We start from the raw sequence: 18,399 nt of genomic DNA on the forward strand, positions 1-18,399 counted from the left end.
TTTTTTTTTTTTTTTTCTGAGATGGAGTCTTGCTCTGTCACCCAGGCTGGAGTGCAGTGGCACGATCTCGGCCAACTACAACCTCCGCCTCCCAGGTTCAAGCAATTCTCCTGCCTCAGCCTTCTGAGAAGCTGGGATTATAGGCGCGTGCCACTGCACCCGGCTAATTTTTGTATTTTAGTAGAGACAGGGTTTCACCATATTGGCCAGGCTGGTCTCAAACTCCTGACCTCAAGTGATCTGCCCTCCTCAGCCTCCCAAAGTGCTGGGATTACAGGTGTGAGCCACTGTGCCCAGCCTCTACATAGATTTGTAAATGGCATGTAATTGGTTCTTAAATTTTAATATATTATGGTTTTCTTATTGTAAATATCAATTTAAAGTAGCTGACCTACTATGATCAAGATGTTAAAATAACATAGTTACTTGTCATTCCCTCAGATTTCTTCAGTACTGAAGAGATTTAAACAGAATTTATTGTCCTTACAATTTTATTTGTACAACTACTCAAATTAGCTAAGCCTGTTGGATATAGGCCTGTTGGCTTAACTTTGTAAAATGGGAAAAAAATTTTCTCATGTGTATCAGTGTGGGAAGAAGCTCTGAACAGCAATCCAGTAAAATCAAGTAATTATGCAATAGATCTTCAAAGACTCCAGACTTTTACTGGAGCAAGTAATCTACCCAAATTCTTTTTAAACCTGAAAGTTTACATTTATGCTACTTTTTGTAGCTATTCTTACTAACATAATGATAAATAATTTTTGTTTATGCTTACTTAACATGTATGTTTATTTAGATATCCACATTATTTTAGAGAAAGTACCTCATTAATTGCGTAAATTTTGGATTATTTTGTCTTACTTAGTCACAGAGATGCTGGTAAATGTGCTCAACATATGCTCTGATGACGAACTGATTTCTGATGATGAAGCAGAAGGTAAACTTTTCCTCCTTTGAACTAAAACTAGGAAGAGGTTTGGTTTTGGTTTTAGTTGTTTTAGTTTATTTTGAATGATTTTCTTTGTCTTATTAAAAATAAAGTTAGTTCACTGTAGAAAAATAAAATTTGAAAAATACGAGAAACCATAAGTAAGGAAAAAAAGTCACCCATAATCCCATCATCTTATAGATATCCACAGCTAACATCTTAATGTATACTGTGTTAATTGTCTTTTATCTTTGCACATAGCTTTCCTCTTTTTTTTTTCTTTTTAATGAGAATGAGGTCATGTAATAAGATCTAGTACACTATTTTTGTGGAGTTTCTTTGTAGACTAGTTTCTAATGGATCTGTAGTTGTCCGTGTTGATCAGTGTTTTAACTAATCCCGGTCGTGTTGGATATTCGAGTTTTTCCCAAGTTTTTGCTGACAAAACCCATATAGTTTTGAACATTTGTTTAGATAAAAATGTGCACATTCTCTTAACCAATATTTATTACATGCTTGATATACACCAAGTACTATATTGTTTAGGTCCTTGCTCTCAATAAGCTTACTTGCTAGTGTAGGGAGGAAAAACAGTAAATAAATATGTCAGATGAAAGGAAGTAAAGCAGTATTAGAAAATCAGGAATAACACTTCTTGATTATTTCCATAGGATGAATTTCTAGAAATTGAATATCTGTGTCAATTAGTACTTAAAATCAGAAGATAGAAACTTCTGATACAGCCTCTAGAAAGGCTGTACCACTTTACCTTTTGCAGGGTGCATCGTCACAGTGCTGTCTCCAATACTGTTTATGATACTTGTTATAGTCTGGTGTTATTAAGTTTTTAATTAAATTTTTAGTTTATATTTTTATGAGACTAATGGACAGTTTTTTCTTGTTTGTTGGCCATGTTTATCTGTCTTTTGTGACTTGTCAATTAATATCTTCTATCTTTTTTTTTTTTTTTTGAGACAGAGTATTGTTCTGTCACCCAGGCTGGAGTGCAGTGGCGCAATCTCTGCTCACTACAACCTTCACCTCCCAGGTTCAAGCGATTCTCCTGCCTTAGCCTCACGAGTAGCTGGGATTATAGGCGCGTGCCACCATGACCAGCTAATTTTTGTATTTTTAGTATAGATGGGGTTTCGCCATGTTGCCCAGGCTAGTCTTGAACTCCTGAGCTCAAAGTGATCTGCCTGCCTCGGTCTCCCAAAGTGCTGGGATTACAAGCATGAGCCACCACGCCCAGCCCCATTTTGGTTTTTTTCTTATTGGTGTGTGAGGGATCTTTTTATACAATAACATTTTATTATATATGTAGCCAAATATTTTTTTTCCTAGTGTGCTGTGGGAGGTTTGATTATAAAGGTAGGTCCTGACTTGTCTGACAATGCAAGAGATTCTAGAAAAGTGGTGGTCACCCAAGCACAAACCAGCCTCATCCTATCCAGGCTCTGTGCTAAGGTGGTTCCCTTAACTGTGAGGATAAACCATCTCCATTGTGGAGAAAACACAACTCCCTCTGGGAATCTAGAGGAAATTACCATACACTCTCATGCTTCAGGTTCCGCGCTGAAGATCAACAGCATATGGAAGATAGCTTGCAAGTGTTTTTATTTATGGTATAGGAGATCACTACAAGGAACCAGTTTTTCTTGAGGAAATAGTGCAGCCGAGTGAAAAACAAAAGAAAAACCGAATGTCCCCCTGGGCAACATGGCGAAACCCCATCTCTACTAAAAATGCAGAAATCAACCAGATGTGGTGGCGAGTGCCTCTGGTCCCAGCTACTGAGGGGCCTGAGGTGGGAGGATTACTTGAACCTGGGAGGCGGAGGCTGCAATAAGCGGAGATCTTGCCACTGCACTCTAGCCTGGCCAACAGAGGGAGACCCTGTCTCAAACAAACAAACAAACAAAAACACATATATTTCCTATTCTTTCCCACCACAAACATAAAAATAAATAAATAAATAAAAAGGAAGAATGGGCTGGGCACGGTGGCTCACGCCTGTAATCCCAGCACTTTGGGAGGCCGAGGCGGGCGGATCATGAGGTCAGGAGATCGAGACCATCCTGGCCAACATGGTGAAACCCCATCTGTACTAAAAATACAAAAATTAGCTGGGGCGTGGTGGCGCGCACCTGTAGTCCCAGCTACTCGGGAGGCGAAGGCAGGAGAATTTATTGAACCTGAGAGGTGGAGGTTGCAGTGAGCCAAGATCGCACTACTGCACTCCAGCCTGGCGACAGAGCAAGACTCCATCTCAAAAAAAAAAAAAGGAAGAACGATTATATCCCCTGAAAGAGAAGCTGTAGAATCCATTAAACAAGAAAAAAAAATACTGTTCCTATGAAGAGATTTGTAAACTGATCTTTCCTCTGTTTTTGTTCCTTGTTTTTGGCATCATTTATGCCGCAAATAATATCTTTGTTTAATGTTATTTTCATGATCTGTGGGGGTAGAAAATGTTGGATGCTCATAGATGTGAATTAATGTAAAACCATAAACTTTTAAGAAATGGAAGAAACTACTGACAAAATAAATTTGTAATTTAATGTTGTATCATGATTCCAAGGATATCTCTTATGAGCTGGTAAAGATAATAGCCTGTTTCTCTCCTTGCATTTCACTTTGATTTTTTTTTTCTCTTTTCCATGTAAACATAAATTTCTCTTCTCATATTTCTGTCTTCATCTCCTTGTTTCTTGGTGTTTCTTCTCCCTGAAGATCACTACATTCCAAGCTATCAGAAAGGTATCCAACTAAACCATGCTAAGAGCTTAATGCTTACTCTCTGTCCCACCATAGTCTATTGGTTAGACTTTTAAAATTGGTAGTTAAATAATTTCAGAAAAGCTCTCCATCCTCCCCTTCAGTTTTAATGTATATGTTTTCTCTGGACCTGTTGCATGATCCGGCAGGGTGTTGAGGGTTGGAAGTGAGGAAGGAGAGGCCATGTTTCTTTTTCTGACTTTTGACTGTAGTCACCTGCTGCATGCTGGACCTTGGCTTCTCATGTGTGGGCTATTTTCAGAATCTTAGATAAGAAAAAGCCGTAAAGTCTTGCGTTAACTTTTTCTGTTGTTGCTTTTTAAAATAGTGCACAGTTGTAAGTAGTATTGTGAGGCAATAACTCACTAATGTAAGTGAAGATTATAGAATGAAAGCAGCCCTCACTAAGTTCAGGAGAGCTAGCTGGGTGTTGTGTTTACATACAGAAGACAGCTGCTGGAATGATCACTTGCCATTTGGCAGGCTGAACCCTGCACCCTAAGGTGGCCCACAGCATTATCAAAAGACATCTTTGCTGTAGCAGCTTTCTTTGTGAGGTTTGTTTATGTATGTGTATGTTTTATTCTTTGCTGTGTTCTACGTTTCACAACCACAAATAAGTTCCTACCTCTCATAGATCCACCCAGTCTGTCTTTTGTGGCCTCTCATTTTTTACTTCATCTTTTTAACTTCTGGGTCATTTTTTCTCTTGCTCCTTAGAACTTCCTGAGATTTTTGTTTGTTTAAACAAACTTAAGCCTTCATTTCTGTTTTTTAAAAACAATTGTTTCTTTAACTTAAGACACTTCATCCTGAATTTTTTTAAAGGCAGCCTATTAACACATCCCTTTAACTTACTTATTCTTTGTATTCTCTAAGGAAGCACTACAGTTCGTAAGGAGATCATCAGGAATAAGATCAGAGCCATTGGGAAGATGGCACGGGTCTTTTCAATTCTTCGGTAAGGATGTCTGTCATTACAGTGTGGGTTAAAGGCATTTTGAGAGTAAATTAGACGTCGAATTCAGAACAGTTTTTTTAGAATTGGAATGTAGTACTGAAACTGCAGGTCTTTAGGTTGAGTGCAGATTCAATGAACATGTTAAAGCGACTAAAAATGTTCCAGCAAACATTGATTTGTTAGTAGCTTAGATGTAGTGAATGCGGTGGTTTAGTGTGGACTTTCCAACCCGATTGCCTGTGTTCAAATTCTGGCTCTACCTCTTCTTACCTGTGTGATCTTGGGTTTCATCTCTGTGCCTTAGTTTCCTTGCCTGTAAAGTAGAAATAATAATAGGTCCTAGCGCACAGGTTGTTAGGTGTATTAAATAGGATAAAATATGGGAAATGTTAGAACAGTGCCTGGCCGTTAAGCGCTTCTAATTGAAAAACAAGAACTGGCTGATTGTTTAAAATGAAAATATTTGTGGAAAACGTCCCTTTCTTTGAGTCAGGGAAGGCATAGGAGGTAGGTGAATCTGTCTTCCATCTCTGCTCTCTTTCTTCACTTCCTTCAATATCTGAGTTGCTGAATGGAGGGTTCCTGGCATTAACCCAGGGCTTTGGTCTTCCTTTGCAGGCAAGAAAGTGAGAGTGTACTGACTCTCAAGGGCCTGACTCCCACAGGCACGCTCCCTCTGGGCGTCCTCTCTGGAGGCAAGCAGACTATCGAGACAGGTGAGTATGAGAGTGCTCCTCCATGGAAGGTGTGCTCCCGTTACCTAACAGTCAGCACACACTTACAAATGGGGGCTTTCCTCAGAAAATGCCACGAGAGCCGTTGGTTATACCATAAGCGGGGAAATGAATCTTCACCCCTACTTCCCTCCATACAGAAAACCTAAATCAGAATGGCTTATTATAACTTCAATGTAAAAGGCAAAACAGTAAAACAAGAAGAAAGTGTGGAGAGTAGACACTGGGGTAGGCAGAGTCCTTAAGTAGGACACAAAAAGTACTAACCTTAAAAAGCCAGTTGAATTTCATTAAAATAAAGAACTTCTCTTCTTAAAAATACATGATTAAGAGAGGAAAAAGGCAAGACACAAAATGGAAGAAAATTTTTGCAATATACATGTCTCACAAAGCCCTTGTATCCAGAATATATGAAGAACTGTAAATCAATAGGAAAAAACAAATTTCAAAAATGGTCAAAAGATTTAAACAGGCACTTCACAAAAGAGGATATCAAAGTGGCCAATAGGCCTGGCACAGTGGCTCACGCCTGTAATCCCAACACTTTGGGAGGCTGAGGCGGGTGGATCACCTGAGGTCAGGGGTTCAAGACCAGCCTGGCCAACATGGTGAAACTCTGTCTCTACTAAAAATAGAAAAATTAGCCAGGTGTGGTGGTGGGCACCTGTGATCCCAGCTACTCGGATGCCTGAGGCAGGAGAATTGCTTGAATCCGGGAGGTGGAGGTTGCAGTGAACTGAGATCGTGCCACTGCACTCCAGCCTGGGCGACAGAGTAAGACTCCATCTCAAAAAAACCAAAGTGACCAATAAACATATGAAAAGATCTTAATATTATTATAGTTTTCATCTAGGAAATAGATATTAAAACCACAGCGAGGGCTGGGAGCAGAGGCTCACGCCTGTAATCCCAGCACTTTGGGAGGCTGAGGCAGGCAGATCTCTTGAGGCCAGGAGTTCAAGAACAGCCTGGCCAATACAACAAAACCCCACCTCTACTAAAAATACAAAAATTAGCTGAGCGTGGTGGCATACTCCTGTAATCCTAGCTACTCAGGAGGCTGAAGCACTAGAATCACTGGAACCCGGGAGGTGGAGGTTGCAGCGAGCCAAGATCACACCACTGCACTCCAGCCTGGGTCACAGACTGAGACTCTGTTTCAAAAAAAAAAAAAAAAAAACACCACAGTGAGGTACCATTACATACCCACTAGAATGGCTAAAAATTAAAAGTTTGGGCCAGGGCGTGGTGACTTACACCTGTTATCTCAGCACTTTGGGAGGCTGAGGTGGGAGGATCACTTGAGGCCAGGAGTTCGAGGCTGTAGTAAGCTATGATTGTGCCACTGCACTCCAGTCTGGGCAACAGGGTGAGACCCTGTCTCCAAAAAAAAAAAAAAGTCTGACAATACCAAGTATTGGTGTGTTTGTGGAGAACTAGAACTAGGTATGTTGCCGAAGGGCTTGTAAATTGATTCAAGCACTTTAGAAAACTATTGGACAGTAAAGCTAAACATTATGTCTACCCTGTAACCCAGCAGTTCCACACCTGGTATATATCCAAGAGAAACTGGATGTGTTCACCAAAGGTTATGCATGGGAATGTTCACTGTAGCTTTATTCATAATAGCTCAAAGCTGGAAACAACCCAGATGTCCATCAGTAGCAGACTACATAAATAAATTGTATTCTGAAATATAAATAAATAAACTGTATTCTATTTATACAATGGAATAATACTCAGCAATAAAAAATAACACATTATGGACACATGCTACAACATGGTTGAATCTCATAGACATGGAAAACTGCAAAAGCCAGACATAAAAGAGCACAGACTGATTTATATAATATTTAAGAACCGTTGGACTAATCAGTGATAATAAAGTCAGAATGTCACTTCCTCTGGTGGGAGAATATTGTCCCAGAAGAGCACAGGGAACATCTAGAGTGTTAGGAATGTTCTGTATCATTATCTTGGTGGTAGTTAGACATGTGTATACATATGTAAGAATGTATTGAGCTGTACACTTCAGATTTGTGCACCTGCTGTGCCTCGTGTGTATTTTGTACCTTGAAGAAAACAGTTTGAGGGGGTTGCAGTTTCTCAATCAGAGAGGGAGTTTGCCTCTTTCCCTGCGGCCATATTCTATTCCAGTGTCAAAATCACCTTTTCAATCAATCAGAGTACCGATTCTGAAATTTACCCGGGGGCTGACTTCTTAGGAAAGGGCTTTCTGGACTCCTGGAATGAAAAGATTGATGTTTGTGAGAATAAACATACAAGGGGAAGAGACAGGAGATCATATTACTAGGTGACTAACACTAGGTATGAAAATTGGTATTGAAGCATTAATATCTTCAACTAAAGTTTCACTGCTTTTTTTGCTCCCCTTATTTTGTTGAATTGTTTCTACTTAGTTTTTTTCCCACCTCATCCTTCATCTGGCCTTTTTTTTTTTTCCCAAGAGACAGAGTTGCCCAGGCTAGAATGTAATGGCTATTTACAGGTACTGTCATAGCTCACGGCAGTGCCCAGTTGCTGGGCTCAAGCAATCCCCCTGCCTCAGCTACTCGAGTGGCTGGGACTACAGGCATGTGCCACTGTGTCTGGCCATCCTGCCATTTATAGGAGTCCTTTTTCTTTTGTAGAAATTTCATTGCTATTGACTAACAGGGACAAACCCATTTTTTTTCTTTTCTTGGAGACAGAGTCTTGGTCTGTTGCTCAGGCTGGAGTGCAGTGGCACGATCTCGCCTCACTGCAACCTCCGCCTCCCAGGTTCAAGCAATTCTCCTGCCTCGGCCTCCCAAGTAGTTGGAACTACAGGCGCACACCGCCATGCCTGGATAATTTTTTGTATTTTAGTAGAGATGGGGTTTCACCATGTTGCCCAGGCTGGTCTCGAACTCCTGAGGTCAGGCAATCCACCCGCCTCAGCCTCCCAAAGTGCTAGAATTACAGGCGTGAGCCACTGTGCCCAGCCCTTTTTTTCTTTTTATAAGATTGAATTCTTCCTTCTCTTTCAAATAGAATACTGAGATATTAGAGTTCAGCTATTTAGAAAGAAGTCTGAACATTTTCTCTTTGGAAGTATAGTTTATTTTCCTAGTTCCTTTAGTTTCACAGAAAGTATCAGTAAACTATTTCCGATTGAATATTTTTCTCAAATAAATGTGCAGTTTTTTGTGAGCAGAATATGTTCCCACCATTGCTTTGCTTGGTAATTAGTCATCTGAGATATTCCGAGAGCAACTCTGACAACAAAGATAGAGTAATAGGCAGTAACATGAGTTAAGAGGAAAAAAGGAATGGCCTATAGCATCCTTATGTGAACATTATGAAAATTTGCTGATCCACAAAATTGTTTTAATTGAAACCAACTTTGTCTAAACCTTGAGAAAGCAAATCTGCAAATCAGGGCTGAGCAACAGAATTATATAGCTATGTTATTTGGAAATTTGTTTCTAATTCTTGGTCACCTTTTGGGCTCAGCCCCAATGTATGAGTTGAATATGAGTGTTTTAATCAAGATAGGACCATTTATTGATACTTCCAAAATTGATAGAAATCTTCAGTAATGTGTGAGAACAAAGGTAAAATTGGAGCCAACTTTTTAGAGTTTCTTATTCTTATTGATTCACAGGAAGTGAGTTTATTTTGTTATTTTCACATTGGAGTCTCAGTTCCACCAGCTCATTGGCAAACTGGAGCATTAACTAAAAAAGACCTTTTATTGTTCATATAACTTAACTTGGAGTGCTTTCAACCAACAATATCCCATATGGCCATGTAACATACATTCATGTATGTCTCACCTTGATCTAAGAGGGATTGGTGTGAGTTACAGTATACATGAAACATAGTGGAGTAAAATAAATATGCTTGGAAATTGAAGCACAAAGGTAAACAAAAGTAAAGCCAATAGCCACAAATTTGACTCTAAGCATCCCAGTCGCCAAAATAGTGGGGAAAGCCAAGGACAGGACAAGATTCACAAAGACCATCAGATTAAAACAGATCAGTTATAAATTGGACTACATCAAAATTAAAAACTCTTGTACTGCAAATGGTACTATCAAGAAAATGAAAAGATACCCCACAGAATGGTTGAAAATGTTTTCAAATCATATATCTCCTAAGAGATTGGTATCTAGAAAATATACTCTTACAACTGAATAAGAAGACAACCCAGTTAAAAATGGGTAAAGAATTGAATTGACATTTTTCCCATGAAGACATACAAATGGCACATGAAATGATGTTTGACATCATTAGACATTCAGAAAATGCTAATCAAAACCACAATGGGATATCACTTCACAGTCAGTAGGATGGCTGTGAAAAGACAGCAGTTAATAAGAAGTGTTGATGAGAATGTGGAGAAATTGGGACCTTCTTAACACTACTAGTGGGAATGTAAAATGGTACAGCTGCTTTGGAAAACATTCTGACAGTTCTTCAAATGATTAAACATAGAGTTGACTTATTACTCAGCAATTCCAGTCATAGCTACATACCCCACAAATGAAAATATGTCCTCGCAAAAACTTGTACACAAATGTTCATAAATGGCATTCAGCATAATAGCCAAAAAGTGAAAAAAAGCAATTGTCCATAAACTGGATAAACAAAATGTGGTAAACACAATGGAATACTATTCAGCCATAAAAAGGAATGAAATGCAGGTATACATGTCAACATGACTGAACCTTGAAAACATTATGCTAAGTGAAAGAAGTCAGTCACTACAGACCACATATTATATGATGCCACTCATTTGAAATGTCCAGAACAGACCAATCTACAGAGAAGGTAGATTCGTGTTCAACTAGGATTAAGGGGAAGAGGTGAGGGAAGGAAATGGGAAGCGAGTGCTAATAAGTGGGGGGTTTCTCATTGGGGTGATGAAAATATTCTGAGCACAGATTGTGGTGATGGTTGCACAACTCTACTATGTTAAAACCATTGACTTGTATACTTTAAACAAGTGAATTTTGTGGTATATGAATTCTATTTCAGTTAAGATGTCAAAAAGGAAAACAAAAGTTCAGGTAGTTTGATATGACTGTTTCTTATAATGGCCCTTACTGCAGGCTGCTATCTTTATACCCAATGCGAATAGCAATTCTGGGAGGGCCCCAAACAAGGTAATATCATACACATTTTACCATGTAGCTTTTAAGCCCTAATTAGACCAACACTCAGTATACAGTTTCAGCAATGCTTTGTTCTCCCACTTCCTAACAGTTACATCAGTGATGTGCTGTTAGAAGGCACTGTAGCTTTCTTGTCAAGGGTATTTGTTCTACTTAAGGAGATTAGAGAGGGTGTGACAGTGATTTAATACATGCCTGCCTATGGTTGACAAATGAAAGCACTTCATAAGTAGATTCCAATTATCCATTTTTCACATTCCATTAGGTAGTTAATGTTGTAGTTCTTTCAGTTTCTCTTCTCATATTGATATATAAAGCCTTGGGAATAGCAGCAAACTGTTACTGCTCATTATTCTTCACTGCCTTCTTTTGGCAAATTGGTACTGGAGTAACTGACAGGGTTTTCCTAATAGGATCTTTCTTGTGGCACCTTGTACCTTTTCATATATTAACGTTTTTACTGTCTGAGAAAGGAGATGCAAGGAAGTTTACCTGTTGGTACTGACTTTTAAGTTGCTTCCTTTTCCATTGCTAAGAAAGAAGAGGGCTTTCTTAGTTATTGGCCTACTCTCTTGAACACTGTATGGAAGCCATATGGATTGGAAACATCAGCCTCTGCTATATTTTTGTAGCAGATGGGTACACACATTTGCATTAGGAATTCAATAGTTCTACGCTTTTGTTAGCTTTATACTCCACTCCTGGACAAGAAATAACCCTTCACATGGAACCTATTTTTCTCTCCTTCCAAATGCCAGTCTGCTGTTCAAAGGCCACTCTTTTTTTTTAATGAAGTAATTAATAGGGCAGTTGGACTCCAAATAAGTCACTTGAGAGCAATAAGATGTAGTTGTAAATAAGCTTTTTGAATAGGACCCAGCAGTAGCTCATTTAATATCACCTGAGATATTTTACAAACTAAGGATTGTTGTGATGTCAAACTATTTGATTTTACATGTTGTTTTGATAAGTGGATATCAAGATATAAAGTAGCAGTTGGCTACTTAAAATGAAAAGAGCAATGTTCCATGGCACCCGAAATGTTAAAAATATTAGAAACTCTCCCCACCCCATATTCCTCCCACCCCAATTGAGTCTCTCGCAATAATCTTCTCGCTTCTCTAACTAGTTGACTTTCATTATGGATGGGGATAGGCTAAAAAACGGGCCCCTGGGATGGCTGTGCTGCCATCGGTACTGTTGGTTTACTCACTCTTTTTCTGTCTTCATTTTTGCATGCTACTGCTCCTGCCCTCTTACAGCCACAGTAGAAGCGGTAGAGGCCCGGGAAGGTATGGCCATATTACTCTGATAGATGTGATCCATGTGTCTGTGTACTGGTTTTTCGAAGCTTTGTCAACATTTCAAATATTTTATTATTGCATCACCAGAACTATAACAGTGAGAAAAGGAATAGTTGTTTCTAGGCATGTTAACGAAGCAGGTGTTTCCTTTGTGTCCTATCTTTGCATTAATTTTAAATAACCTTCACCACAGCTACAGTTTTTTTTTCTGGGCTCTGTCAGCTTTAATGCAATGGCAGAAGCTTAAGCAACTGGTCATGAGAGGTCAAGTGGTTTACTTCTGTATCCCTTCCATGTACAAGAGACATCCATTTGATTCTAAAGAGAGCCAAATAGGTCAGCCTCTTCAGCGATTCTAAAAGATTTCAAGAGCAGAGGCAGAAGTAGACTGGAATTTAGTTCAGTTCATTTCTGAGGTTGCCCTAAGGTAGGCAAGTTAAATTAACTTTGTTTCTATGAAAACCATCGGAATCGATAAACTTGTATTATACTTGTAATTGTTTTATTAGGTAAGATGGTTCAAAATGGGAATGCCTTTCCTTGGTGTTACAAAAGTTGAATCAGAAGGAAAATATCTAGAAGCTATTTTTAAGTTTTTAACTTATGTACAGCTCCTGGTTGTGCAAGATAAAAAGCTGTCCTAAACGAAAAGATTAGCTCTTTTGTTACTTTGTTTTGTGGTCTGTGTGATCTTTGTGCTAAAAGCAACTACCCTGGGTTTAACTTGTTCAGTTATTCTAGTGTTGCCTTTGTTCTAGCATTGAGTATGTTTCTGGTGCATAAGACACTCTTTCTTAAAGGTATTGGGGCCCAGTAAGTACTTGTTAGCTTTTTGTTAGGTATATATCTACCATGATTATGCATATAGAGCTTTTATGAAAATTATGTTCACAATTTCAGCTGCCCTTTGGGCTTTAAGGAAGCAGTAGCTGCAGACAAGACTGATTCAGTCAAACATTGCCCATGACTTTCACTAGACATGTGCTCCATAGCCACCTTTCTGTGTGTTTCTCTAGGAGGTTGCTGTGTGCTAAGAAACTTTTTTTAAGCCTGTTGCTTTGCTGCCTAATTGAGCTCTCTCCACCTGCTTCCTGTTTTTCTGTAGCCATCAGAGGGTTCTCGCTTCAGCACAAGATTCGGAGTTTTGAAGAAGCGCGAGGTCTGGACCGAATTAATGAGCGAATGCCACCCCGAAAGGATAGCATACACGCTGATGGGCCAATGAAATCTGTAACCTCAGCACACTCACATGCTGCACACAGGAGCGACCAAGGGAAGAAAGCCCAGTAATGACTTAGAGTCCTGCCGTGGCTCAGGTGGATCTAAAGCTCAAGAACAAATTTCATTTATTTATTATTGGAAAATGAAAAGCAACTCAACAACTTCAACCTGGAGGTGCATTTATAATTCAGTCTGCATTTATTCTATAAAAAGGTGACTGTTTTATAAATTCTTTTAATTTATGTTCAATATAGATAAAAAGTGCATCTGTTTTGTTTTTCCCTTTTTTCTCCATAATTTTAAGAAATGAATCTGATTGTTGTCAACAGATTTGTGAAGTCTTGTGCTATAAAGGGGAACTTCCCCTAATAAAAGGGCCTTGGAAACCTCAAACCTGGGTTTCTGACTTGAACTAGTCAGTCTTCATTATTGTTTTTTGGAAGGTAATGTCTTTCATGTAAGACTAATAACTTTTCAAATGCAAGAGGATTTTTTCCTTTTCATTTTTTTCCTTTCTGCTGGGTGCCATTGAAGAAAGTCCTCTTACATTTCAGTGGCTAAAAGTGCTTCTCTTCTGATGGGAAACTGGCTCATAGTAGAACTTCCAAGTGAATAACCCAAATCCAGTGATTTTAAGGGCGAAGATAAATGTTTTCCTTAATAACCTACTTTCTCTGGACTCTCAGTTCATTTAAATATGTTCTAGTAAACAAAAAATAATAAGGGTTGTTCTTAGAGTTACTTAAAATCTGTTCATCTGACCATGGGCATGATTGGTTTAAATTTCCTTAGGACTTTGGAGGAGAAAGATTTTCAGAAAGCTTTCACAATTGCCAGATTATTTTACTCTCATTTTTGAACCCCAGGTGACTTCTGTAAAGGAAGTCACTTTCTAAATATTTGATAAATGCCCTCAGCAGCACCTTCTACAGCAAGATGTATATATGCCCTTCTAGGCTGTTGGCATCAGCTCTTGCATCTGCCTTCCCATCATCCTTCTGTTGTTCCCTGTCAGTATTACTGAAACCAGCTGGAGTAGTAGAAACTGACAAGAGTTCAGTGGTCCCCTTGTGAATTGAAGGTCTTGCTAAAGAACATTGGATAAGTGAGGATTTCCTGTCTTCTATATCAGTTACTCTTTAGGTTGAATGGTATTTCAGCCTCCATTAGCATATTTTGGAATGCAAAAAACAAGTGTTCAGATGTAGTGTGTGAATTATATTCCCTTAGTTTGATTTTCAAGTCACAACCAACTAGTGAAGGAAATTTTGGGGCTACTTAGGCTAACTCCCATTTTGACTAGCCTCATCGCAGGAGCCGTGTCATAATAGTCATTGGTCAGCTCTGCAGTGAATGTACATGCCTGGGAACATTACATCAGAGCATGGAACATGCACATTTATGGCATTCCTTAGTGTCATTTGTGATGCGGCAGTCTAGCACTAAAGCAAGTATTTCAGACAGTAATACTTCATATTGGGAGTTTCCAGGAAACCAGAAAAACAAAGAACAACATAATTTTGGTGGTGTTTTTTTTTTTTCCCTAAAAAACCATACTTCTCACTAGAAGAATGAAGACTTAGCCCATCTATCTCTGTTTTCCTATACCTTTTTTTCTAACAGTTCCTGATTTGTTTATGGCAGAAATCAAGGCACTCTTAGGGACTGGAATCTGCCAGCATAGATTGCTCCGTTAATAAAAAGATAGGAAGGAGATAAAGGATCTCTGAAAGGGTTGTGAGTAAAACCTGTGAAAGAAGGGGGAAAAAGTCTCTAGTAACTGTCTTTTCCTGATTGTCATTGAACTCAAATCGGGTATTAAGCACCTAGATATCCTTATGCTCCTTTCTCTTCCAATCCCAGGATTAGAAAAGATCCTGTCTTTGGAAATTTCACTGATGAAAGTCATTCCATGTGACAGACTGCAGAGCTGCTAGTACCTTATCCCTTTCTCCTTTTCATTAAGGCTGTTACACATATACAATCCACAGGTAGAAACCACTCTTACGGGCCTCCATTAGCAGGCAGTAGTAGAAATAGTTACTGTAAATCCTTATAAGCGAAAAATAATATTTTGTTAGCGATGATTATTTAGGAATGGCTTCACTATTGTCTCAAAAAGCAGAATGATAAAGCAAGTTTCCTTGACAGAAGCATCACAAAATTATATACAGTATTTCACTGGTTCCCTCTGAGCTGTTGAGGAATCAGCCAGAGTAGAGAGGTAGGTGGTCCTGGTTCAAGAAAACCTGAGTAAGTTTTAGAGCAGCACTAACTCTTAGAGGAGGTTAGGTTTGAAAATTTGGTTGAATTCTAAAGATAAAGTTATCCCTTCTGTTCTGTAGCTGTTTTAATGTAAACAACAGCTTCCAAGGTGGCTGGACCCCTGCCCTGGGTTTGCTCGAAGACTATTTTTCCTGTCTAGGGCCATGATTAAACAGACATTTTAATTGCTATGAAAGTTCTGCAGTTTTGGTGTTTTCAAAGTCTCTTCTGTTTTATTGAATGTTTCCCCCTGTGTGTTCTAAAGATACTGGAAACAGTTTTATTGTGTTTCCCTTCACAGGACCTTCCTTGTGGAAGGCCCACAGGGACCTTTTTTGCCTGCAACTTCTCCCTTTAGGAAAACAAAAACAAACAAAGGAGTCAGGACTCCTTTGTAAACTTTTCTGAAATGCTATTTTGAAAATGATGCTTCACATGGACCAGGTTTCTCACTTTTGGTGAGATACATATCACAGGACATTTAAATCGATCAGATGATTATTTCTTTTACAAATCTGAAAACTCATCGAATGTAAGTTCAAAACATATATCCCCTTTTTATTTCTGTGTTCTAAATGTTTAGAGCAAAAGCAAAACAATAAGCCAAGGGGGTGTGTGTGTGTGTGTGTTTGTGTGTGTGTGTGTGTCTTTAATAGAATGATAAAACAAAAATAGCCTCTGTTTTCCTTAAACTCTCAAGGTGACACTTTGGTTACAAGTAGAGACATTGCTGATTTGCTCATCTTTTTTGACTGGATATTGATTGGCAAGGTAAGAATTGCTTATCACACTCTGATGAGCTTGATACTGCCCCTTGCCTAGGAGTAAAAGACTCAGCCTCTCCAGGAACATCGGTATTTTTCATGTCTTTCATTGCCTTTTTTGGTTCTTCCATGAGCAATTCAATGAAGCAAGTTTCTCTCAATAGCAAAGATTTGCCTTCTTAAGATTAGCTTTCTTTGCCATCCTGATAACTTAGGGATGATTTCCTGACTGACATTGTTCAAAATAAGAAGAGAGAAACCCTTATTTGTTTTGTCAATAGACTATTACTGAATGTCATTAAGGAGCAAGCGTAAGATTTTTAAAAATTGGATAACTTCAGGGCCTTTTTAGCCTTTTTGGCATCGTCCCTTAGATCTTCTTCTCTCTGAGTGCTTTAAAAACACACGGTTTGAGGCACAGCTGATCTCTATAGGAAAAATATTATAAGCCATGCCTGCATGAGACACAGCTGGGCTTGCTGTTCATGGTCATTACTCAAGAGTCTCTCCAGCCTCAGAATGAGTAAAGCTAAAATCTGTTCCCTCTACCCTGCCCTATTTTATGTAAATATGGTAGCTGATCTCCAAAATTTTCGACTGTACCATATCTATAAAGTTTAATCTCTTAAGAATGTTCATCCAAGCTGGGCACGGTGGCTCACGCCTGTAATCCCAGCACTTTGAGAGGCTGAGGCCGGCGGATCACGACGTCAGGAGATCGAGACCATCCTGGCCAACATGGTGAAACCCCGTCTTTACTAAAAATACAAAAATTAGCTGGGTGTGGTGGCGCATGGTGTAATCCCAGCTACTGGGGAGGCTGAGGCAGGAGAATCGCTTGAACCAGGGAGTTGGAGGTTGCAGTGAGCTGAGATTGCACCATTATACTCCATCCTGGAAGACAGAGCAAGACTCTGTCTCAAAAAAAAGAATTTTCATCCTGACCAATCTGGGTGACCAATCAGTTAAATTGGTTTAGGAAGAGCTTGCCCTAGATTGGTTGATTCATAATTTTTCTTTTTATTAATTATCGGGTTTTTCTCTCTGATCTCTGCATTGAAAATTATTTCCTAAGCCATAAGGACTTGTTGAGGTACCATTCTAGAATCCCCAATATTTATTCTAGTTGTTATAGTAACAGTGGAACCCAAGTTTCTCCTAAAGCATTACCCAGCTTTCCTTGCCCAGGCAGAAAAGATGGCAGAGGGAGGGTGAACCCAGGGCCCATCTGTGGGTATGGGCTCCAATTTCCTAAGCTGTGGTTATAACCATGGCTTCCACCTTGTCTGGCACTGGGTCCACATCTTTTCTGAGATCTGCTAGAAGGTGAGTAAAGGACAGCCTAGGAAGGCCCAGCAGTGGATTGAGGAGGGTCGGGTTACCTGGATGATGGGTCCCAAAACTGGCTTGCCACGGTCCCTTTCAGTATTGCTGTAATGAGATGCCTGGAGGAAAGCTGTCAGAAAGAGCAGATGTGTGTAGAGGAAAAAAGTTGTGTAGTCGAAGGACAGTGTTGTTTACTCTTATCTTGAGTGTGAGTAGAGAACTGTGTTAACAATAGGGCTTTGTGCCATTGACAGAGTGTGAAAGAGGGAGCCTATATTACATTGGGGCTTGGGACCTGACCTGCCTATATCTAGCCAGCGACAGTGAATGGGGTCAGTGTTAGCTGCCTTCATCTATGCAGTCACAAAGGTAAAGATGATACTGGGGAGTATATTCCCTCCCGGGAGGCCTTGGCCTCACGCCCCTGCCACCTTGGCAAGACCTGCTGAATAACACCTTTGTCTGAGACAGGGTTATGCATCATCTCCTCTTCTATGCCCTCATGGCAAGTCTAGGTGGCTTAAGATCAAGAATTGAGGACATGGAGGCGGACTGTCCCTCTGAGCAGCTTTGAAGTAGGGCCAAGCACACTGCCTTCCAGTAAGTTCTTGCCCACATTCCTTCACTCCCTTGATGTAGATGTCTCCAAATACTCTTAACATGAAATGCATGTAATGAGGGGCAGGCCTATCATAGATCTTGATTTGGGGCAATAAAGATGTGTTTTTGTCACAGAACTTTTTGAGGATGACATTGTAAATCCCTAACTTTTCTTTTCTCAGTGCATGGTGACCCCAATAGCTGTTTTTCCCGATAGATCTGTCAGCAGGCATTTTCCAAGAAGGGGCCCCAGTATTCCTTCCTAAATGGTGAGGTGGTCAAGACGTCAGACTAGTTGGTGGTGTGATATTTTTTCAAGGTTCTTCTGAATGATGGATTATTTGCTTGTGCTTAGA

At 39.6% G+C, this 18,399-nt stretch overlaps 2 protein-coding genes across 8 annotated transcripts in view; both read left to right on the forward strand.

The window, feature by feature from the left end:
- Positions 1–13,481, forward strand: part of PPP3CC (protein phosphatase 3 catalytic subunit gamma) — a 104,943-nt gene extending 91,462 nt beyond the window's left edge. For 2 of the 3 annotated variants that reach the window (XM_054498184.2, XM_063669347.1), the window contains exons 10-14: positions 869–940; positions 4,589–4,670; positions 5,289–5,386; positions 11,826–11,855; positions 12,973–13,481. In XM_054498184.2, the coding sequence (XP_054354159.1) occupies positions 869–940; positions 4,589–4,670; positions 5,289–5,386; positions 11,826–11,855; positions 12,973–13,157 (467 nt within the window). In that variant the 3' untranslated portion in view covers positions 13,158–13,481. The remainder of the gene's footprint in view (positions 1–868; positions 941–4,588; positions 4,671–5,288; positions 5,387–11,825; positions 11,856–12,972) is intronic. The other variant, XM_054498185.2, reaches the window with a different exon arrangement.
- A 2,057-nt stretch (positions 13,482–15,538) lies between these two features.
- SORBS3 (sorbin and SH3 domain containing 3) overlaps positions 15,539–18,399 on the forward strand; it is a 32,155-nt gene continuing 29,294 nt past the window's right edge. For 3 of the 5 annotated variants that reach the window (XM_063669348.1, XM_054498180.2, XM_063669349.1), the window contains exon 1: positions 17,711–18,043. The gene's annotated coding sequence lies outside the window, so the exon portion shown is untranslated. Of the gene's footprint in view, positions 18,044–18,399 lie in introns of all 5 variants that reach the window. The other 2 variants (XM_054498175.2, XM_054498174.2) reach the window with 2 other exon arrangements.

This window comes from Pongo pygmaeus, chromosome 7 (assembly GCF_028885625.2).
Source record: "Pongo pygmaeus isolate AG05252 chromosome 7, NHGRI_mPonPyg2-v2.0_pri, whole genome shotgun sequence".
NCBI classification, from domain to species: domain Eukaryota; kingdom Metazoa; phylum Chordata; class Mammalia; order Primates; family Hominidae; genus Pongo; species Pongo pygmaeus.